Source organism: Brachionichthys hirsutus, chromosome 22, assembly GCF_040956055.1.
Source record: "Brachionichthys hirsutus isolate HB-005 chromosome 22, CSIRO-AGI_Bhir_v1, whole genome shotgun sequence".
NCBI lineage: Eukaryota > Metazoa > Chordata > Actinopteri > Lophiiformes > Brachionichthyidae > Brachionichthys > Brachionichthys hirsutus.
Genome location: NC_090918.1, coordinates 6,518,530 through 6,542,562, shown reverse-complemented (window position 1 = coordinate 6,542,562; position 24,033 = coordinate 6,518,530). Strand labels below are relative to the sequence as shown.

General features: G+C 48.1%; 3 protein-coding genes across 3 annotated transcripts; 1 reads left to right on the top strand and 2 right to left on the bottom strand.

The window, feature by feature from the left end:
* Positions 1-1,493: 1,493 nt before the first annotated feature.
* Positions 1,494-5,934, top strand: lmod2b (leiomodin 2 (cardiac) b). Its single transcript, XM_068755114.1, has 6 exons — positions 1,494-1,819; positions 1,991-2,440; positions 2,732-2,992; positions 3,113-3,319; positions 3,607-4,041; positions 5,552-5,934. Exons 1-6 carry the CDS (start codon positions 1,544-1,546, stop codon positions 5,576-5,578), a joined length of 1,656 nt encoding a protein of 551 aa, XP_068611215.1. The 5' UTR covers positions 1,494-1,543; the 3' UTR covers positions 5,579-5,934.
* A 600-nt stretch (positions 5,935-6,534) lies between these two features.
* Positions 6,535-17,650, bottom strand: waslb (WASP like actin nucleation promoting factor b). Its single transcript, XM_068755148.1, has 12 exons — positions 17,261-17,650; positions 14,118-14,252; positions 13,912-13,998; positions 13,703-13,799; positions 12,800-12,823; positions 10,811-11,003; positions 10,103-10,145; positions 9,321-9,474; positions 9,220-9,237; positions 8,376-8,890; positions 8,188-8,296; positions 6,535-8,111 (listed from the first exon to the last, which is right to left on the bottom strand). The coding sequence occupies exons 1-12, from the start codon at positions 17,363-17,365 to the stop codon at positions 8,050-8,052; spliced, it is 1,542 nt and encodes a 513-aa protein (XP_068611249.1). The 5' UTR covers positions 17,366-17,650; the 3' UTR covers positions 6,535-8,049.
* Positions 17,651-22,045: 4,395 nt separating this feature from the next.
* On the bottom strand, positions 22,046-23,077 carry tmem229a (transmembrane protein 229A). The gene has a single exon (XM_068755551.1). The coding sequence runs from the start codon at positions 23,075-23,077 to the stop codon at positions 22,046-22,048; it is 1,032 nt and encodes a 343-aa protein (XP_068611652.1).
* Positions 23,078-24,033: the final 956 nt, after the last annotated feature.

The window sequence follows — 24,033 nt, the reverse complement described above, 5'->3', positions numbered from 1 at the left end:
TCCAGACTGTCACCGCGTCACACGCCGATGACGCGGATGACGCGGCTTTCCAGAAACTCCCACAGTTGAGTTTGTGCATCAGGAGAAAGTGGGCGCTTGTTCTCTGATGTTTACGCCCAGACTGTGCCAAGGTCGTTCCTCAAGCTGTCGTTGAGAAAGCGAGGAGATGAAGAAGATGATGATGATGATGATGATGATGAGGTGGATTTGTCCACTGTTGGTGTCGCCTCTGCTTGCTCCTCCCCTTCCGAATCGGAAAGCTCCTTGAGTTTCATTGCAGGAGTGGAATCAGGTGTGCCGGTGTTAGCCAGGCTTCTCCCAACAGCCGGATAAATACTACTTCCCGGAACTACTTCCTGTCTGTGGCTTCCACCTGCCCAACATACCTGCGCTCACCTGTCACCCAGAACTCAGCTCCTTCTTATTTTGCCATGCACTTGATTCCTCTGTCTCCTCCTATTGGGCCTGAGCTCCTTAAGGGTTTTATTATATTTACTGAAATACTTTGAATTGCTCGAGTTTGAAATTAATGATTTGCAGATAAAATATTTTGGTATATGCTGGGACTACAGAGCAAAATGACTTTTAAGACAGTTACTAATTTTCTCCTGAGGTAAATATTTTTTCAAGCGAAGGAACGTAAATGATTATTGTTGCATTCTCCCTCTCCTCCACTAGGTGGGGACGTGAGCGCCGTATCCGACAATGGAGACAGACCTGTGAGACGCAGCTGGATCTGGAAACATGGACTCAAGTTCTCATTTACATTAGAAAATAAAAGCGAATGAAGTGAAGATAATTGTTTATGGCAATTACAAAATAAAACAGGAGACGAGTCAGCCGATCTGTTTCATGCCCCTCATTCTCTTCCCGGGAAAACCCTTGGATCTGCTGTGATTCCTTTCTTCATCACGACTCCAAAAGGTCCGTGTTTTTCACGAGAGGTTCTACACACCTCCTGCCTCTCAATGAGAATCTCTCCCAGTTTATTAACTGTCCGGATCAACTGACAATAACAACGGACGGCGTGCCATTAGCGCTCTGCTGACTGACATGCCGTTCTCTGACAGGACCTCGTTGATCTGTCTACCGTCGGTATTCTTGGGCCAGGAACAAAAGGCACTCAGGCCGCGGTGACACATCTGAGCTCACATGCTTTTTGTGGCTCTCGGAGCAGCGCCTCCCAAAAAAGACCCTGCATCATGGGCCCCGCACTTTGGTACGTTCCCCTCTGAGCCCTCTCTTAAGGCCTCAACAGCAGCTGGGGAGATTAAAGTGGGGGGGAGGACACCAAGGCCAGGATAGATCTGGTTCAGACCGGAGCAGGCTCGCATCAGAAGCACTGGGACCAGCATGTCCAACTGGCTTCGCCTGGAGAGGATCACCCCCACCTGGCTTTTGAGTTGTGGATCTCCAGCAGCCTCAACGCGGACCCGGTCTTCAGTCGGAACCTCCACCCCACACGGCTACTTCACTTTGGGGTTGACATTAAAACCGACACCCAAGCCAGAACTGACTCGTCCGAACTAACCAGGCTTGGGCCATGAGCTTTTTTGGGTACCGTCGAGAGCTTAGCAAGTACGAAGATGTTGACGAGGACGAGCTCTTGGCTTCCCTCAGCCCCGAAGAGCTGGCCGAGTTGGAAAAGGAGCTGGCCGACATCGACCCCGATGCCAACGTGCCCATCGGACTCCGACAGAGAGACCAGACGGACAAGTCCCCAACGGGAACGTTTAGCAGGGATTCCCTCATGAAGTACTGGGAGAATGAGACTCGTCGTCTGCTGGAGGACGAGATATGCGGAGGAAGCTCCAAAGCGGTCAGTGAAGGCGCTCAAATAAAATGTAGAGGTAAAGCCGGCTCGCTTGTCGTGCCGGCAGGGAGAACTCATGACAGATTACTTTAAAGGTTAAAGTACTAGCTGCTAGTAAAAGTCATAATAAAGTCTTTAAAATTTCCAACAATTAATAAGAAGTAGTTTTTTTCACAGGATAAAGAAGAGGAAGACGAGGAGGGTGTGACAGAAGGAAACAGCAGCGGAGAGGATGAGAAAGACGTTGAAAATGAGAAGGAAAAGGAGCAAACAGATGAAGACGAGGAAGAGGATGAAGAGGAGGAGGGGGAGGAGAGTGAAGAAGAGGAGGAAGCTGTAACGGAGGAGGAGGAGGAGGAAGACGAAGAAGAAGAGGAGGAAGAACGAGATAATAAATTAAAACCCGGACCCTCAAAGGATCCGGGGGAGTCGACGCCACGGGCCGACGCGCCGACGCTCCTGAAGCCGCAGAAGGTGGAGCCTATGAGACTGACTCCTCCCCCTCCGCCTGTCGACCCGAACGCAACTGGAAACCCGACTGTTGTCGACGACGCTCTGCAGCGAGTCCTTAGCGATGACCCCAAACTCACTGAGGTCAACCTCAACAACATTGACGACGTCTCGCAGGTACGAGCGGAGATGAAAGGGAGATGAAAGGGAGATGAAAGGGTCACACAAGCGTTGCGATTGGCTTCATCAGCGATAGCACGAGTCAGCGTCCCTGTGGAGTAACCTTTTTGCTCGTGTGCGTTTGTTTTTAGAACCAGGCATCTTGCTGTGGTTAAATAAAGGTAGCCATGGTTACGAGTTCAACACAATCCCAAACATTGAGGTGTCGTAGAGCCTCTGTTTCTGCTGACAAATTCTCTTTGTTCTAGAAAACGTAAGCATCCAAACTGGTTTTCTTCTTCTCCTTAGGACACCCTCATCCGATTTGCCGAAGCCCTGACGTCTAACGCACACGTGCGTGTCTTCAGTCTTGCGAACACCCGAGCCGACGACCCCGTGGCGCTGGCCATCGCCAAGATGCTGAGGGAGAACTCGTCCATCGTCAGCCTGAATATAGAGTCCAACTATGTGACTGGGAAGGGCGTGATGGCGCTGGTCCAAGCGCTTCCAGGAAACAACACCCTGACGGAGCTGCGCTTCCACAACCAGAGACACATGTGCGGCGGTCAGGTTCGTTCTCCTCTTGCACTTCCTTCACAAAACAAGCACAGTTGGGCAGGAGGTGTCTTTCCCCCCCCCCGCCTTCTTAAGAAAGGCGTGGCCGAGTGACTCTGTTCCTTTAACCCGCAGGTAGAGATGGAAATGGTGAAGCTGCTTAGGGAAAACTACACCCTGATCAAGCTGGGCTACCAGTTCAACTTGCCCGGCCCGAGGATGAGCATGACGGGGATCCTCACCAGGAACCAGGACCGGCAGCGACAGAAACGACTGCAGGAGCAGAGGCAGCAGCAGCAGGGGGCGCCACAGGGAGCGGTGAACCCCAGAACCACTGCGCTGGTAGTTTTCTTAAACACGAGAAGAGACATTTCCAATTAGTCTGGCCCGATGATGATGATGCGTTTGCCTTTAAGTCTGCTTACAACCAATTCATTAATTAAAGACATTAATTAAAAATTAAAATGTAACTTTCTCACCCTTTAAGTGTTTAACAGACATTTTAAGTAAAATGCCTGTTAAACATTCCAGCTGCTAATAATGCTATCCCATTTGAAGGCAGCAAAAAAGCTGGATTCTAAATTCATGGGATTGATTTGCAGCTTTCTTTCCTCTTCCTCCATCTCCAGAAAAGAACTCCACATTCATCGCCTTGCAGCTCACCCAGAGCCTCTCCGTGGTCCTCACCTAAAATCCCCAAAAAGCAGACTCCTCCTGCTCCACCTCCACCTCCTCCTCCTCCTCCTCCTCTGCCTCCACCTCCCCCACCTCCTCCCCGGCGGGAGAAGAAGCCCACCAGGGTGATCGCCGAGGTCATTAAGAAGCACGAGGTTGGCAGCAAGAAGGCGGCGAAGACGAAAGGCAAAAAGGCCAAGAAGGAGAAGCTGAAGGCGTCGGGCAAAGACGAGACGACCACCATCCTGAGGGAGCTCAAGAACGCGCTGAGGCCCGTGTCGATGGAGAGGAGGGTGGAGGAGGGCAGCAGGCCGTCCACGCCGATGAGGTCAGCCCATGACCAGTTGATGGAATCCATCCGCAGCAGCAGCGTCAGCGGTTTGAAACAGGTGAGCGGAGGAATTCGTGCAGAAACACGGATCTTTAAATAGATGTCATGTGATGCATAATTGGCCGTTTTTTATTTCCAATCTTGCACAAAGGGTTATTAAGTGGCATCGTCACCTCAATGTTGCACCAGGCTAGAAATACAGTGAGAGAACAAAATATAAAATAAATGCTCGTCCTGAACAAACGCTTAATTCAAACCGAACAGTCGGAAGTTAAATTTAGACAACGATGACACAGACTCTGAGTCACCTCCGTGGCCAACGTGCTATGTTCCGTCTCTACGCCAGGGTGGGCAGGATATAGAGTGACTCCCCCCCCCCCCGTGCTGTGGTATAATCGCAAGGCTTTTACAGCCAGAGAGAAAGTCATCCCACAAAGCCAACAAGTAAAAATGTAAGAAAACGGATTCAAATATCAATTGTAAATATAATCTGACATATTGGTCGATGCTTAGCTTTAGCATTAGCATCAATGGTTTTGAAATCAGAAATTAAAGAAGTAAAAAAAAAAACAATTTATGTTGGTTTCTTTTAAGTTTCGGTGTATTTTTGGGCACATCAGAACTTAAAAAAAACACACAATCGTTGCATAAAACAGATCTGAACCTGCACCAGGCTGAAAGATCAACTTTCCTGCTGGATGATAATGTCCTCGCTTAAAGAGGAAGATGAGTTGATAGAGGGATGGACAAATGTAAATTTTCATAACAGCATCCTCTTCCTACATGGAACGAATACGTCTGAACTTTTTTTTTCATTTGTTGTTATTATGAAGCGTTACCTTGGCTGAAGTGGAAAACTGGCTCTGCCCTCGGACGACTAGGTCGCCTAGCTGTGAAATTCCAGCCACTTAGCGCAGGTATTAATAGAAACTGTTCGGTCGGGCTGCGATAAAGGCAGATATGACGCATTACCGTGACAACAGCCCGCAAACGGCAACAAAAGCCCGCTAACACTTCATCTGTTCACATCACTGAGGGCATTATTCTATGTGTAAATATTAAAACCTTTAACACAAATTGATTAACCCAAGCAGAAACATGTTTGAGGTTGTTCCTCCTGTTTCCGATTAGCTAAGCTAAGCTAAGAGTTGCTGTCACGTACGGTGTTAAAACAGACATATTGTCATCTGCATGTTGTCGAGAAGTATTTCCTAAATGTTTCAACTTTGCCTTGTCTAATATTGGGAAGTAAAAAAATTAATTCGGCCAGTAAAAGTTGTAATTAAGCAACTATTTGTTCCTGATGTCGCACAAAAATTGGCTTTACTTCTGAAAATGAAGGGAATTCATTTGAAGGGAAGTGCGGTTCGAAAGCTGCATTCTTGTATCCGTCCAAGCCTCTCGGTCGTAAATGCAAACTTTGATGTTTCTCAGTCATGAATAAGACTTCTGTCCATTTATTTCATTCCGATCTATGTTCACAAGATTTCCTAGAATTCCTTGAATACTTTGGATTTTTTTTCTCCCAGCTTGCACGCAGAACTGACGCAGCATTATTTGTTTTCCAGGTTGAGCTCCCGCATTATCTCCAATAATACCCCAAACAAATAAAAGGGTATCTTTGTTGATGCGGAAACTGGGGAGTCTGTGTCGTCACGGCGACGCAGTGACCGACAAAAAATGAAAATGACAAGGTGAAAACGTGTGCGTGAGTCCTGAGGAGCGGGAAACTGAATTCCTCATGAACCGAGAGGAAGAAAACGTACGGGAAACTTGGATATTTGCTTTCCCTTTTACTTATGCTCAAGTTTTTAACGCATTAATTAAAAAAATTGTATTTTAATTTTGAGTTGACTGTACTGAAGTTTTCTAATTCACCGTTTTCTTGTAAAATTGTAAATATAATTGGTGTTGGTGGTGTTGAATTCTAAATATAGCCATTTGATGTTTACGATGCCTGTCGGAGTGTATGTGGACTGTTTTTACTCCGTTTAGAGACTCATCGGTAACAACAAAGGAATCCAACAACTCCACGTTTGACCTCTGACCTGAGGGTTGAATCCAGACGTGGGGAATTTGCATGTTGGCGTACCTACATGTAGGATGATGGGGATCGTAACCCAACCTTAATCCAGATTTAAATCTAACTGATACAGGGTCAGCCGAGCTCGGTGCACACCTGCTCAAAATAACCGTGGAACTGTTTTTGGCCGTTATCGTGCCCGACAGTAAAAGTGTCACTGGACAAACAGTTCTTAGGCCCCGACCTTTTTCCTTTACTCCCGGAGGGCATAGGGTTAGTAAATTTGAGACATTTTATGGTCTTGATGTAAATATGAATTCACACAGGTGGTCGGCCGATGCTCACCCTGACAAAGAAACCCCGGTGCCTCGTTCATTTCTACCTGGCTGGGGGGGGGGGGGTGAAATGGTAGCAGTCGAACCGGCGATAATCCCACACACAGCTGTGTCCAGACGCTTCCAACTCCCTGTTCGGCCTTCCATTTCAAGCGACGCATTCATCACGCACACACTGGCAAACACACACACACAGTGGGATTACACACTGGACTCTTACACAACAAAGCACGAATGCAGTGCGGATGGGTCAATCAGAAACATTAGGTTCTGTGAAAAAGATGGGAAGGACAAAAAAAACAACCCCAAATACCAAAGTATGTAAATATGAACCTTTTATTGGAGTGTACATTGCAAGTTTATTTTTGAAGCCTTATTGATAAGGATTGGCATCAATAACATCCGAGTTTCCGACAGAAGTTTGCGTCATGGCTAGTTTTTTATTTGCTTTAGCCAAAAAGCTAAAAAATGCTTTTTAGCTATGTAGTGCTAACATATAGCATTGTCCCTTCATCGTCACAACCAAGAGCTGTTTTCTTGCTTTATTCCAGCTAGCTTAGATGGGTTCAGCACGATCACACCGTTAGTGTTGCCTTATACTGTATTGAAGATACACAACTAGGTTTTTATTATTTTGTAATTATGTGCTAACCTGGAATAAAAAATAAAAAAATAAACTATTTTGGCTGAAAAATGGAATTTTAAATCAACAAGACAGGAATTACTGAAATCTTTTTTTTTAAACTTTGGACTTCAAGTAACTTATCTTAAGGACTCATTATTAGCATCTGGTGGGTAAAAGTAAGAAGTATTTATTTCCAAAGCTCTAAATGATTAATGACCTGATTCCAACAGTGTTTTATTAATACTGCATTCCTACAGTTAAAAAAAATAAAAAATAAAAATGGAAGAACAATTTCAACAAATCTGTAGTGTGACCAAGAAAAGGAAAAGCTTAAATTCCCAGCAGGTAGCCCGGATGACACGGCGTAGGCCACCTCCCTGTGTGCCGTAGTAGTGTGGGTTACTGTTCATTACTGATAGACCTGAAACTGTCCTGTATTCACGCAGTCTCTCAATCTGTGCAAAAAAAATATAGCGAGACTCAAACTCTTCAGCAAATTTACACTCGACAGCGAACGAAGGCAAATATTCCAAAAAGAGCATTTTTCCGTTTTTTTCCTTTTGTTTTAAGAAAATATGAGTGCTCGGACCAAGATAATTTGAGTAAGTAAAAATAAAGAGCGTCTAAATTGGGTATGAAAATAGTTCATTTCTTTTTCCCTCCTGAAAAACAATGACGAATGAAGCGAGGATTTCTGAAGCCCCTCCCCCTTTCCGTCGCCGACCAAAAGCAACGAGGGATTGAGAAACCCACCTTGGATTCTACGGGTCACGTGACAGCTGATGGAAGACCGAAGAGTTTCGGATTGGGGGGGGGGGGATTAGAACACATTTAAAAAGAAACACAAGAACGAGTGACTGATGAAAAGAAAGACAAACATTTACAGATTAAATGAGGTATTGCACAGATGAATAAAAAAAAAAAAGCATAAAGGCAACAAAAATATACATCGATAGAACATTTACATTTATAATTTTGAAATTAAAGATTTATTTTTACCAAAGACAAGAACTATTTTTAATGGAGTTCGGGAGGGGCCAAAAAAAAAAAGAACGAAAAATAGATAGGTAAAAGAAAATATCGCTAGTCCTCCCATTCGTCGTCATCATCAAAGTCCTCGTCGTCTTCGTCGTCGTCGTCTTCGTCTGCGGAGGAGGAGGAGGAATGAGGATGACGGAGGCGAAGAAGAAACTGATGGAGAACCTTCCTGCTCGTTCGTACCTGAGGAGTGAATCGCCTTGCTCCGTTTCTGCATCACCTCCATCAGGGCTCCAACGATGCCTGCTGACGGCGCCGGGGTGGACGGCGTCGAGTCGCTGGCGTCGTCCCTCTGTAAGACAGGAACAGCGTGGGGCTTTATGGACAGGTGAGCGACGGGTGCGGCGTGCGCGAGGCGGACGACTGCTGACCGGCTTGAGCTGGATTCCCTGTCGGATCTGGCCCAGGAGAGCGTCTCTGCCCGTGCTGGACACCGGCCGCTCCTTCTCCTTCTGCTCCACCTTCTTCAGGTGGGCGCCTTCTCGGATCTGACTCAGCAGCGCCGACTTCCCCCCCGAACCGCCGTCAGCCTCCGAGGACAGCGGCGGCGCAGGGGGCGGAGGGCCAGGGGGCGGGGGAGGAGGAGGGGGAGGGGGCGGCCCGCCAGCACCGCCCTGGGGTGGAGGAGGCGGCGGCGGGGGCGCCACAGGGATCGAGGAGTGTGCCGGCGGAGGTGGGAGGGATCCTCGACTGGGCGGGGGAGGGGGCGGAGCGGACACGCCGGGTCGAGATGGAGGGGGAGGAGGTGGCGCAGAGTTAGGAGCTCGAGAGGGCGGGGGCGGGGGCGGGGCCCCTCGTCCTCGGGCAGGAGGAGGCGGAGGAGGGGCTGAGGTGTGGTGTGGAGGTGGAGGAGGGGGGCCACCTCTGGATGGAGGAGGGGGAGGAGCTGGAAGGAAAAAAAGATCATCAGACCTGGCAGCCAATCACGACTGATTAAATTGTTACGAACGGACAGCTGGAGGATCCGGGCGGTCACAACCGATCGATCCAATGATCGAGTATCTCCCAAACGTAATTAAACCACTCCTCATGTTCAACGTCGTTCCAAACACAAACTGTAACGGAGGAAATTAAAGGATAAATCCTGCGTTGTTGTTTTTTGTGCCTCCAGTTTTAGTAATGCTGCTGAGTCAGCAAACAAACAACACAGAAAAACAAACAGCCGCACACTTCAGCTGCATTCTACAACCCAACCCGGCATGCGTCGGAACCTACCGCTCCACCTGGGCGGACCTGAGGGGTGGAACCACACCGGTTACGTTACGGTACCAGAGCTCCTCACTGAAACCCGCCGGGCGGCGTCACCGTGACGGTACCTTGTCTCCGAAGCTCGTCCTTGACGGCCTCCACGCCGCCTTTCTTCTCGATGAATTCGTAGATGACCTTCGAGGTCTCTTTGTCCTTCAGCTGAGCATCTGAGATGCCGCACATATCGAACAGGTTCTTCAGCTCCGGGTCCAAGTTGTTCAGCTGAAGATAGAAGACAAGGGGGGGGGGGCAGTGGAAAGTCTAATTCTGGATCGTTACGGGCTCCTTAGTTATTAAAAAGAGGAAGCCATAGTCGATGGGATGGATATCATGGTCTTCTTTTGGAAGGCATCCCTCGACAATAGTTGAACGTGAGGATGGACCAACAGACTCGTCTTTATGCTGCCCCCTAGTGGAGAGGGGTGAAACTATCAACTGCGTCCATCTATTATTATGCGTGTTACACGTTCCAGCTGCTGTGCCGAGTTAAGGACACAAACAAATGAAGAGAGAGCTGCAGGCGGGAAGACCGATATTCCTTTCCCTACCCATTTGTGAATCGACTCCGACGATCGGAAAGCCGAGCGGGATCTTTCCGACCGACGTCTCCCCTTAGAAATCAATCCTAGTCCTTGAAAACATGACATTAATGAAGCCAAATCTAGATTTTACCTTTCATTTACAGACGGGGTAAGTCCCCCGACCCCTGACTGATGATTTTTTCTTTTTGGGAACGGGTCCATGGATTACACAGATGTAGGTCGATCCTTGTCCGTCTAAAAATCTCAGGCTTAACATTCCCGAGCCGAAGGGACGCATGCTAACATGACATTCTCGTGTTAACACTTACATCGAAGCCTGTGTTCGGATCCCATCCTACGTGCCCAATGTGCCTGTGAAAGGGGTGAGATCACATGTGAGGTCACATGACAGGAGAAAGCGAACGGAACCACCATCTTGGGGTCGATTGAACCGCTGTGAAAGCGACAGTGACCCGTTTCGCTCTCCTTTTACCCAGAGGGCTCGTTGCTAATCTGCAGCATCTCATTAAAGGACTAAGCATGTGGTCCGGGACCTTTCCTGAAAGCACAGCGCAGGTTTTTTATGCTTTACCAATCAAAGCGGACTTTATAGGATTGGATTGGGAATACGGACAGCATGGATTTATATCCTGCCGGATGTCGACTGTAAACTCAGACCGGCAGTCATGTGACCGTTTCTAGGTCAACATGTACATGTTTAATACAACAAATCACATGAGCATAACGACCATATAAGGCCTCTGTGGAAAGATCAGCTGTTCAAATGAGCATTGTGAATTTTATAATGCAGCGCCATCTACAGGCGAGATGACTTTAAAGCGCCACTCCGGCTGAAACTTAGAGTCCTGGTACCGAACGGGAGCCGGGACTGATCCAGCTGGACCATCGTCGCTGGTCGGGTACCAACTAAGGGCATCTTACGGGGCGCCTAAATAGAAACACGCCAGCTACAGAAGTTTAGACTCCTCAACGGAACCCGACCCGACCCGACGCCACGGGCGACGGCGGAAACTCACTGGAAGTTGCTCGGCGTGCCGATGTCCGCCTTGGTCAACCTCTTCTTCTTGCCCTTGGCCTTTTTCTCCCGCTTGGGTAAGGGGGGGTGCACGACGTTATTCATCTGAGTGTTGTTGTTGTTGTGGTGGAGGAAGCGGACGTCGCTGATCTCCGGGTTCTTGATGTCGACCGTGGCCATCGGCAGCGACGGGCCTGGAGAGATTCCAAGGAAGTTAGGGTTCATGTAGGAAAGCAAAGCGGAACAAACAGAGCCGTTCAACAAATCGGCGCCGCAACGGCACACGGAAGGCCGCCAACATTTCAGTCCGTCAATTTAAGGTCAAATCCCTTCTCCCGGCGCCGCAGGTGCAGCTCGTACCTTTAGCGCTCTCACTACAGAGACTTCGGGAAGCATTTCTGCACGGAGGCGAGGCCGACCGACCGCGCCGCGTTCTCCTCCCGTCCCAAACGCACCCACCACCCCTTGCTCCGCAGGTGGTCGCACCGACATCCAAAAACGCTTGGCGAGCTCGCTCTTCGGGGGCCACGGGGAGCCGGGAGGTCAGTTCAGACAGTTCGTCCTGCGGGAGCACCAGGCAGTGCAAGGAGGACAGGCAGCGCCCTGGGCCGAAGCCTCCGTCCGATACCGCTCCTCTTCCTCCGCCGCCCTCACAGTTAAGGTCCTCGGACGGCGCGGACAGGAAGGTGGTGCAGAACATCATCGCAGCATCTAACCGGGCACGAAGTGGACGGCTCGGACGGAGACGCCAAGGAAAGATTGGGAGGACCTCTGTCTCAACCAGGAAAGAAATACAGCGTCGTCCTCACTCGGCAAGGATTCCTTCCAAGAACTTGTGATGGACTTGGAGCAACGGTCCGAGTTCCGTACGCAGAGGAGGAAGACGTCCAGCAGAGGACATTTAAGTCAGCCCGCTGCCCAGCTTACTCTTCCTCCGGCATTCCTTCCATCACATCGGTTTCTTCTGAGACAGATTTGTGTCTCCGCTTTATTTTCATCTGGGATCTCCATGCTTTGGGTCCGAAGCATTCGCTTTGCACTTGACGTCAGATTGTCATGCTCCCATTGGTTTACTGCCACTGCTGCCTCCTCCTCCTCCTCCTCCTCCTCCTCCTCCTCCTCCTCCATGCAAAACATACGAATACATCTAATCCCAGCAAATCATTCCGGATTTAGAGCTGGATTTTATGTAACCATTAAAACCGTTCTATGCATAATCCCACAGTAATCTCAGTGGCTTCTGAAAACATGATGAATCTGATGGGTGAGCGGGGGAGAGAGAATGCAGCATTCGAGGCAGACACAGATAAAAAAAAAAAAAGAGAGAGAGAAACATACTATTAAATGATGAAGAAGAAAAGGGCAGAACAGAGAAAGAGCAAGTGTGAACGCTGGCAGCAGAGCTGTGACGTGGAAACAGGAAGAGAGAGTGGGACAGATGGAGAGACGAGGGGAGGGAAGGGAGGGAGAGGAAACCTTTTGGAAATGAACCAATTCATCCAGGAGATGCTCTTGTTAAGAAACAAACTACCCGAGATAGAAACTGTCGATTAAAAGCTGGTGCTGGTCGACCCGAACAAATAAATAACGCATAATGAACAGCTCTCCGTCTTAACGTTGCAGGATGGGCAGGTTTTCTCACTATGGATGCGGGTCTGAGTTCGTGTCGTATATTTCATATCCTCATCTAGCTAGTACCTTAGCTTCCGTTAGCATCTTCAAATGCCCTCCAGACCTTTTAAAACCTTCCTGTCTTTAATGCACAGCGTTACGCCGAGTACTGCGCCACAACAAAAGGAATCGAGGTCGTCCATTCACTGGAATGCTAGAGCGCTTTTAATTTGAAGTGGGAACAATAAGGCAGTAAGTCTAAAGAGGCAAAGGGAAGCAGAGCAAAATGTAAAAAAGTTATATAATAGTTCTATTTATGGTCGGTTTATTTCTGACAGGAAGACGGTAAAAAAAAACAGAAACACAAAACCAAACATACCATTTGAAGGGTCGCGTCTCTTCTCTGTGAACACAGACAACACACATGAAATCAATACAGTCCTGCGCCGACGCGTCGGGTTGTGTTAGTGACATGTGAGATTGTGTTGGAGCGCACAAAGAGAAGAGAGTTTATCGGTCGGTAACAACAGGATTGAGCAAGAAGGGTTTCTGTTAGCACGTTTAGGAATCAGACACCAGCTCCCGCCGGCGAGCAGAGGACAGGGAATATATCAGCGACTCGAGAAGGACACGGACCGGCACGCAAAAGTGCCGAGTTGAGTCTTCAGGGGAAAGATAAGCACCCAAAGCAGAGGTGCTGAAAGGGAAAGATGAAAGAGCGACGCTCTGAAGGGTTCGGGAAACGACCCGCGGAAGAGGAAGCAGCAGGACAGGCGGTCTAATCGAGGGAGGGACGAGGAAAGTGAGAGGAAAGGAGCGCCAACAATAAAGCTCGGAATGCATCCCAACACGAACACTCAAAGCACGGACACACACACACACACACACACACACGCACACACACACACACGCACGCACGCACACACGCACGCACACACACACACGCACGCACACACACACACACACACCAGCACACACACACACACACGCACACGCGCACACACACACACACCAGCACACACACACACACACGCACACCAGCACACACACACGCACGCACGCACACACACACACACACACACACGCACGCACGCACACACACACACCAGCACACACACGCACGCACACACACACACACACACACACACACACACGCACACACACACACGCACACACACACACGCACACACACACACACGCACACACACACTTGAGACAAACTCTAAAAACACATAGCAGTCAGAATGATGTTAAGTCAGAAGCAGCGCTAGGAAGCCGGTACCAGATTTCCTCTGTCTTCTCCCGATCAGTTCTGCGACGTGACCGCGGAAACGCTTCGTCTCCTCCTCGCTGGCAAAGTTCAGACCCACCTGACACGTCTGTCACACACACACACACACACACACACAGAACAGAAATGTGTGTAATTTCACCATAAATACATGCCACGTCCTTCTACGGGATGGATAAAAAGAAACGACGGGAACTCACGTCTCCGGAGAACGTGACGAAGTACGGTTTGGGGAGGGAAATGCTGAAGCTGCTGTACAGCTCCTGTTCAAACAACGTCTTCCCATCCTGGAGGAAACACAGAGAGCAGGCCGGATGAAGGACGCGATTCGGGCCTCGGTTAGAAGAACGCAAAGGTTAACGCGGCAGGTCAGACCCCAAACCACGCAGCACGCCGCGGTACCTACCCTGATGTCAAAGACCCTGACGAAGTAGGAGCGGCTCGGGTTGTCTTTGACCAGACACGCCACGCCGCAGCACCTCTTGCTCCAGCTGGTGTTCCGCTCTGCTGTGAAGACCTGGACCACCGCCGAACATAACGTCTGGGAAGACAGAGAGACGGACGCTCCGCGGTCAAGATCGTCCCACAACTGCAACTGATGTCGAGTGAAGGCTTCCCCATTTATTTCATCAAGATCCGTCCGTAATGTTTTTACGTTATGTAGCTGACGGACAGATAAACGGCGGCGGTAAAAAAAAAAGCCTCATCGTCACACAACTTTTTATGGAATATATAAAATCACCCAAAGCTGACAGCAAGCTCTCGTTTCCAGGTCCAATATTGATCTTAGTGATACCGCACACAACCTGAAGCGATCTCCAGACTCCAGTGTTTGATCAGTTATCAAACTGAATCATTATAACCACCCCCCAGGTAGAAGACGACCGCCACGAGTCTGAAACTGTGTTAGACAAAGTACACACCAAGCAGCTGCCCTAGCGGCGATCAGAACCTTGCAGAGCCGGTCCTGCATGCTAGCTACTAGCCTACGGAGCTGACTAACCACCCTTTAAACCGCCGTCAACGCGGCCGGGCTAGAGGCGACTTGCGTCTTTTGGGCCGACGTTGATGTTGGGGACGAAATGCAATCCGACTCTCGACTCGAGATCACAACCAAATAGCGCAGAGAACGCCGGCATATTTGTTCGCGGGACGAATGCGTGGAATAACATCGATCTGAAGCAAAGCAACACTTAAGCAGGAGACCCGAACGAGAGAACAGTGGAGGTGAAGTGAAAACAGGGAAAGGGGAGAAGCCAGACAGGAGGCGAAGTGGAGGAATCGTGTTCTACTTCGACAGCACCAAATCACCGGAGGAGGTTCGACCACGGGACTTCCTGTCGGACGGGATTGACACACACACACACACACACACACACGCCGAACTGGACCCTTTGCACAGTCAGACAGTGTTGGAGATGGTGGAAACAGCAGAAAGAATACTAATGAGTAATGCATGGTGGAGCTGCACGCCTCGCTCTCTCCATGCACGGGTGGCTTTTATTCAAAGCAGAAGGCTGACAGCAGTCTGTTTTATAGCAGCGATACTGAAGGGCAGTCCAAAGCAATAAAGCTGGACAGAACATTTGCCATCATCGCATCAAAAACGGCAAACGGAGCTTTGGCTACCTCGAAGTGATATGAGTAATATGAAAAAGGAGCAACTCGAGAAGTCTGCGGCTCATCTTCAGAGGAAGCAGAGCTGAGAAACTCGGATGTGCTGCATAATAAGCACATTGCATGACACAAAATCAGTCAGTTACTAAACTCTCCGATGGGAATTCTAATTGGACGGGTCTAGGAGACAAACAATGCCCGTCTCTTCGCCCCCCCCCCCCCCCCCCCCACAGACTCATATACGCCGTTGGATTCCCAACGCTCTCTGCATGCGAAGATGTGCGTAGAAACACGGCAATAATGTCAGACGTGTTCCCGTTTCTCCACCTGTGTCACCTGCTCAGTGAGACGATTACCCGAATGCAAAAAAAGAAAAAAAAAAAACACTACGTCACGAGATTGTTCCAGCAGGTTACGTGCAGGGAGACACACCTCAGCAACCTGTGTGTTCACGTCTGAAAAGGGGCGGGGCAAGTGTCATGAGACAGGAGATGCACTCTTTAAAGTGAACATGCGAAAATCCAGCGCACCGCTGACACAGAGGAAGAGCCATTCCCGCTCCTCTCAGCCACATGATCCGAACAATACACAATTAGAGGGAACTATGATCAGTATGGGGAAGTAACCTGAGAACAGGCCAAGTGGAAGCCTGAAGAAGAAGGCAGATTTGTAAGATTCTGCCTCTACTGCATGCTAAGTCACCTTGATCTACAGAGCAAATCTGACTTCATGCCACACCCAAGAAGGAAAATATCTTATCTGCAAAGTCTGTCTATAAGAGGCGAAGGTGTGACGTGACTTCCAGGTGATATAAATGTGCCGAGAGGAAATGTGGAAAGTACACACACCTTTTTGAGACGACAACCCAAAATCAGCCAACTTTACGGTGGAAAAAGCATTTCAGGACAACTAAGAGAAAAGGTTCAAACACACAGGAGACCAGCTGCGTTATTGGACCACCATTGATCCGACCACAAGCTAAATGCTAGCATTACTTTGACCAATGAGACGACAAATGAAGGCAAACCCCGGAGGCGTCCATGTTTGCTCTGAAAGTCTTTAAATATTCATCTGATGTGCAGAAATTGTTGAATAACACTTGGTAAAAAAAGAAAAAAGAAAAAGACATTAAATAACCTGTCCTGCAAGATTATGAAAAGGTAAAAACAAACATTTAAAAGTATGGTAATAAGCTGCAGATTTCCCCATTTAAACACTTTATATTGGGTAGAAGAGGCTAGCTACAGGTCGAACACATGAACACATGCAAATATGATGCTGACAGTCTAAAGTAATGCCAGGGCTTCTCCCACTATTGATTCGTGACATTGCACATTGTGCAGAAAGCTAATGTTCTCGTGGGTTGTGTGCCTGGCGAGCATTTTTAGCTAGTCAGCTCGACTATCTTCTGCCAAGTCTCGTCGGCACATTCTTCACTGCGGACACACTTCCCGAAAACAAGCAAGGTTCTGTTATGTAATAACCCCCCCCCCCCCAAAAAAGGAAAAAATGCTCTGCCCTGCTTCCCACTGATGGCTTTAGCAGCTCCAAAAACCCAAGCTAGTCCTAACTTAGCTATTTCTGCTAGGCTTTCTTGCGTGTAGTTTGAGTGACGTTTGCATTTCGGAAGTACAAGCGTGATTCCAGGTGTGTCAAGCCGAAAGTTGAAGGCGTATCAGCGGCCACCGTTCCAAACGGGACAAGGGTCCCTCGCCATTGCCCCCCCCCCCCCCCCAAGAGCCTCCATAATTAACACTCCAACCTACTCAGTTAAAAGTCTCTAATATTTTCCAGGGGAAAACCCGAAATCACGACACTGAAACGTAGGCCACAAACGCACCATTTACACATCAAAGCTAGCAAACAACTTAGCAATATTAGCTCATTTTCTTAGCCTGCTGTCATAGTTCAATTTGTTGTGGAAAAACTTACGATGCATTTCCTGCCGAGGTGGTTGAACAGACATTCGTTTTCCTGTGGCGTCAGTAGTATCGATCCGACATTTGCCTGCCGCCGTTGCGACGGTGGCCCGCTCATAATTGGCGATCAAACTAATCAAGCGTACGCCGATTGTAATTCGTTATACGGGATCCGAAACGATACATAAACAATCCGGTGGCCTTCCCGCGACCCCCTTCACACCGGTCCGGTTTATTCCGGGGGGGGCCCCGCGAGACCGAGGTGCGCCAAAGTATAAGTCGTTTGGGAATGCGAAGTGATTTCCCGATCCCTTACAGAACAATGTCGAAACTGCAAAGACGGCACAAGGTAAAAACTTTCCTGGGAAGTCCGGCCGCCTGAAAGCACGGAGCCAGGTCCATCCAACATGGCAGCGTGAGGACGAGTCTATTATCCGGGATTGGGGGGGGGGGGGGGGCGTGCCAGATTTTTATGTGTCCCACATAATCACAAAGGGAAAGTATCCACACGCGAAACCGTGCACTTCCTATCAATAAGTATTCGTAGAACGAAAATGCGTCCTAATACATATTAGAGAAAGATTTTAATAATTATTTAATGAAATTACAGTTTTCTGACCCCCCCCCCATCCCGTCCCTGTAATGGTTTGGCTCTGCTCGCCCGTGGCTTTTTATGACAGGAATGTGTGCGAGAGCCGAATGGGAGGAGATAAGAAATAAGGTGCAAGTTTCCAAGATAAGAGCAAAACGCTGCTTCGAGTGAGCTGCGACCTGTCCGCACCTGAAAGGGTCGCGGCCTGCGCTCAGCAGAAACGATCATTTCCCTCTTCTCAGGTGATGGAGAGAGGCTTCTGTGCCAGAGAACTCAGCTGCAGATCTGTAACACAGCCTCCAATGGTTTCCCCCAGAAGTGAAATACGCAGGCCTCTCGATTCCATTGCAACAAACTATAAATAGCCTATAAAAAAAGTGAAGTAAATAAATACCCTTAGGACTAGAGCATTATGCTTCAAAGCTTTCAGTGTGTGACAGAAAACACGACCCTTATTGTTTTAAATGTATGTTAGGCCTTTGACAGCAGACTGTAATGTACTGCGTTCAACAATCAAACATATATATTACATAGTTCAATCAAACATATATATTACATATATATATTTAGAGGCTACCGAGTTGAAAAAGGGCAAGACAGCTCACACTTTATTGTGTTTGTAATCCTCAACATGCTCAGTCAGGCTCCTGGATGGGGCAGTTTACGGGATTGCATTCTTGGATGAGTGATATAAAAAGGACTTGGGAGCACATTGGTGCAGCTTGTAAAAACATTTTTGCTGCGTAATTCGTGCAAAGTTCAAGACGAATGCAACAGCAGATCTGTTCCGTTATTAATCGTCTGTAAATGTTATAGGTGAATAATTGTAATTGGATCCTTTTCATTTGTTAATTCCATGTGCAAATAAATTGTACACGATTGGAATCCTTAAGTATGTACAATTTGGGAATATGAATGTAAAACTGCTGTTAAGGGGATGTATAATATTTCAATGCATAGTTTATAAAGGAATAGTTTCCATTCATGCGCTTTTACACTCTCCGTTAAGACTCCTCTGCTCCTTTACGTTTAGCTTCCTTTCTTAAACATGAGTTGTGTAAGACTTGAAAAACCTGACTGTCAGGTTGAGACACAGCAGCGGCCCCCACCTCGACTTGGATTTACAAGTTTTGGAAAAATAAAGTAAATACACATCTAAAAAAGAAAAAAGAAAATATGTTAAAAAAATAGAAAGGTGAACTTTTATTTGATGTTTTGATCTTTCATTAACAAGGCACAAAGTACCAAACCAAAGGTGTGAGTTGTATTCAGTGCATGTAAAAGTCCCTCTTTGGAGGTGATTTGTACAAAGGGAGAAACAACCTCCGGAGCAATACCTTGTGAAATCTTCCTCTGAGCTATTTTCCACAACAAGGAAATTGAGGCTACAAGAGGAGGAGGGAAGAAGACAACATGAATATTAGATTTTGAATCCCAGAGGAAGGCAAAACCCTCTGTGTCAATATTTAATGAGTTTGGCCTCTCCACACCTCAACGGAATAAAAATAATAAAAAGAAGCCACAAACTGTGTGCAATGCTGCTAATATCTTGTTTAGGGTTATGATGAAGACTTGGATGCATAATGAAATGCAGAGGCGGACAGTGACTGAAGGAGAAATGCAACGCTGGAGTCAGAACACCCAAGAGGTCAAGAGAAAAATGCCCGAGGTTGCAAAAGGATCGACGAGGCTAGACAGCGAGGCAAAAAACCGTCGTGCCACGTGATGCTATACGTATGTTGATGGATTTGAGTGGCGTAATCTTCCTCTGGGTGAATTTGGGAACTGTTAACATTTGGAATATTAAAAGCAGAGATGAATTAAAAACACAGAACTTTGTGGGAACTCGCAAGATGTGCAGAGTTCAACCACATGATGGCGGCGTTACTCTGGATAAAGCTGGATAGAGCTCAGCGCTGGTCGCACATACTGGATGCATATCGACTCAGATACCATCGTGTGTTATTGTGCATGGTGCAAACATTGATTAATGACGAGGAAGACTTGCTACCCATTTATACACACTTTACGTCGTGTCAGCATGCAGAAATGTTTCTATATATCTTTTGGTAATCTTCGCATATTGTGATTATATTTTTTTATGATACTAGAACTTGTAACCGGACCTGGTTGTGGCAGCGCTGTTGCTCTATTGATCACGTCTGGAGAAGTAAAAATAAAACCTTTGTCTCTTGCAAAGGAAGCACGAGGCAACCCTTGGACAAGCATTCACCAACCCTACTTAATAAATCAGTCATTGAACGCCCCGTTCGAAGAGATTCCACTCCTTAGTGAGCACCCAAACGCTTCTCCAGATTAGACGCACCTTCGGTTACCCCCTCAGTGAGATCCGGTTTGAAGGGGAGTTTGGTTTCTTGGTGTAACGACACACTGCTCACTTGTAACCGCTCTCCTGTCTTGTTTCCTCACGTAGCAACCCCTTACACATCTGATCCTTATAGATCAATATACTGATGGGGGGGGCTGACGACGACGGCCAGCTAACGTCACCCTGCAGACCTCCATCGTACTGATGGCAGGTTAACTTGATACGCCAGTGCCTCAGCTGATACCTCAGTGATAGATTAGATGGTCGTGCAGCAGAATTCGTCGATCCGTGGCGTGGACAGGTTAGACAAACAGGAAAAAGGATTGTTCTCTGTTTACACGACACAGGGAGTAGCACAGCGTTTTGCTTCCTCTTCCCACACTTTGATCCTACAGCCAGAAAGATTTCAAATGGATCTGATTGTTCTTATTCCTATTCAAACACTCACATGTTACCATGGCTGCGACAATAATATTCCCACTAGGACAGGTATTTGTATCTGATTTGTGCATGCAAATAAAAGAAAAAGAGACACAGAACCGACAACCACGTTGCTCCCTGACGACCTGCTACAGCAGGAACGCACAACCGTGACCTTTGTGTCTCCTGCTTTGTTGATTTAAGCTACTGTCATTCCAGACTGCGCTACACCCTTAGCAAAGGTCCAACCCGATAAGAACAACCACCTTGTACACCGATACGCAGCCTGGAACTCACAATGTTCAGCAAGCAAAGAGCAGGGAAGCGACCCAGCAGAGAACGCAGAACAACATGGAGGGGGAGATCCCAGACGGCCAGGGAGCAGGTCTGCATGCGTGCTGCAGGATCAACCGCCCGGCAGGGAACAGAATCCGGTTTTAAGGAGCGGCTGTCGATGACTGCTCAGGTATTTAGGGTTCGGCTCGTCGGAATCCTGCTGGTTCGCTTTCAGCCGCACCTGAATGCGAGAGGAGCGAGGATGTGGTCGACATGCAGAGGAGCAGACCGCAGGTTCACGCCGGGATTAGTTCAACCGCCGGGAAGCGAACAGGAACAGTCGAAAACACATCTTCAGAAGTATAACTAACTTTATTTATTTTGAAGCTGCAAAATTATGATTCATTCATTTTCTACAGAAAATACTTCTTTACTTTTGCTTAAGTCAATTTTTTTGTTTTATTGGAGTAGTATTTCACTAGTTTGTACTTTTACTCAAGTAATGAAATTAAGTACTTTGATCAGTTACTTCACAAACTGGCTTTTGTCACAGTGCAAGGTATTTTAGTGACGTTTGATTAGTTGATAAAGAATGAAAAGGTCACTTTAAAGCAAATTACGCTTTTTTGCATCATACACAATCAGTGTTATTTGAAGGAATGCTAAATAAAAAGTGGATTTAAAAAAAGGTCGGTGCTACATTCGCTTCGACTGAAGCCGATTAATCAATTCCAAAACTAAATTCTAAGAAATCATCAAGAAATAGATCTTTCATGAAACATCCATCAGTGACGTGGACACATGTCCAGTACTTTAGAAACTAATTTGATCTGACAGTACATGCAATTCAAGCAAAATTGTAGAGAACAACAACAACAACAACAAAATAAAATTGTTCTTTGGGGTTCATTAAAAACTATTGGACTGCAAGTAAACATAACCGGAGGAGGAATTCATTTAAATGTTGTCTGGAGCCCAAAGTAAACAGACTTGCTGAACTACTAAGTGCATTAAACGTGGAGACATCCTCACCGATATAGGCTGCTGTGAGATTTGATTAAAGGCCGGACTGGTCCCTTATTTGTCTCCCCTTAAATCAGTGTGATATGTTTATTAGAATTAAAATCTGTGCATTCTCCTGATTCGGTCTAATCTCGGTGTTAAAACCTCTCGAAGACAAATCAAAGTCGTTTGTCCTTTGTCTCCAGCTGTCCCTCATCGTCCCTGCTCACATTCACACCTTTGGCGCACTTGATCCTGAGCAGGACGTCGGACAGGACGTCCTGATACAGACTGAGGCAGACCCAGCCCGGCAGGTAGAGGAGGGTGACGAGCCCCATGAAGTTGTGAGGGTAATGGGAGTAGTCCCAGGAGCAGGCGCCGAGCTGCCTCAGCACCAGCCCCCAGGAGAACTCCCAGGTGTAGATGAAGCAGATGTAGACGGGGAGCCGCCGGCGCGCCCCCCAGCCTCGGCCGAAGCGCAGATGATAGTAGAGCCGTTCCACCACGAAGCTGCAGCTCCCGTACATCAGGAAGGACCACAGCGACGTGTAGCCGCCGGGGCTCCGATCGGGCGTCTCCACCAGGCTGAAGACGGACGTGAAGAGCACCTCGTCCAGAAAGCCGTGCATCCCGAAGAACAAGAAGTGCGCAAAGCCCGGGAGGCCGCGCAGCGCGCTCCCGTCGTGAACGGGTTCGCGCAGGGGGTCGGCGGGGCAGGAGGGGCGATAACGCAGCCCGGACAGCCCCCTGTGGAACACCTGAGAGAAATAGAGAGCCAGGACGTAATGCGCGGCCAGGTGCGCGCCGGAAGCCGCCCCCACCTGCCGGGCCGACGCGTCGACGCTCCCGATCAGGATCTGCAGCCCGATGTAGACGGACGGGTAGAGGATGAGATGGAACGCCGCAGGCAGAGCCCGGAAGCGCCGCTTCCGCGCGTAGACCTGCTCCAGCGCGAAGTGGCTCAGCGAATGCGCGACGCACCGGAACGGAGAGGAGAAGCCCACCAGTTTGGGGTCCCGGTGGCCCGCAAGACGCTGCAGGGAGGACAGCAGGACGTCCAGAGTCACGCCGTGCATCCCGTAGAAGTAAAGCCGCATCCAGCGCGGCAGCTCCCGCAGCGGCTCCGCCGCGTCCCCGGTCTCCTCCGGTGTCTCCCGGTGTTGGGGGGGAGCTTGCGTCGTTTTTACCGGGTCTCGCCACCGACCGGCCATGATCAGTCACTCTGTCCGGATTCACCCGTCTATAGGGACACATTCATTCTGTCTTGTCCCGCAGCGCCCGCACAATAAAGCCAACCTGAGCCGCGCAAGTATCTCCTGCACTGTGCGCGGTGACTGCTGCCTTCAGGTACAGCCCGGAAAAGTCTACATTACTACACCTAAGTGTAGAGTAAAAATACATTCTAGGCGAGACATAGACACGCCGGCATGAAATTATAAACGTTATAGAATAAATAATAGGGAGAACGCTCTGAGCTTTATTTTAAATTGTCACACAAGAGACAAACACGTTGTTTCCAAATTTCCTGCAGCACTTAAAGGCAGCACGCGTCGGTTGTGACTTCATGGGTATTAATTAAGATCACCCATCTGCCCAAACATCAGCCTTTACAGTAGATATAAGAGCATTCCCTGAATCACAGATTATCATATCATCTTCAAATGTAATAAACAGTTGTCTATTTTTTTATTTTATTTTTAGGATCAGTCTCTGGTGCCATCTCAAGCTCTTAAATCACATTCATACAGGCTCTCAACCGTCTCTAAATGCGCTGCTGAGCAATTCCAGGAATATGAATAATTCATTACTCTGTTTACTGTATGACATAACGCTGCAAACAAAAATGAGATTATCACTGAGTCCACGCAGAATATGGACTAATAACACTGAATCTTTGCTACACCAGCAAAAATTAGCATCCATATTTAAATCAGACACTTAAATGCATCAAAATGCATCCTAACCACTAGGTGGCAGCAGCGTGTCGCGGACCTCGGCTTGGGCGGGCCCTGTTTTCATTCACAGAAATGTGATCACGCTTCTTTGCGTGGAGTGGATTTGAATAACTAACAGTCCTGTGCGAGCATCAGTGATGACGTTAAGGTGGCCTGAACTGCAGCGATGCATTATCTAGGTCAGAGTTCATTAGTGATTCCGCAGCCCTTTC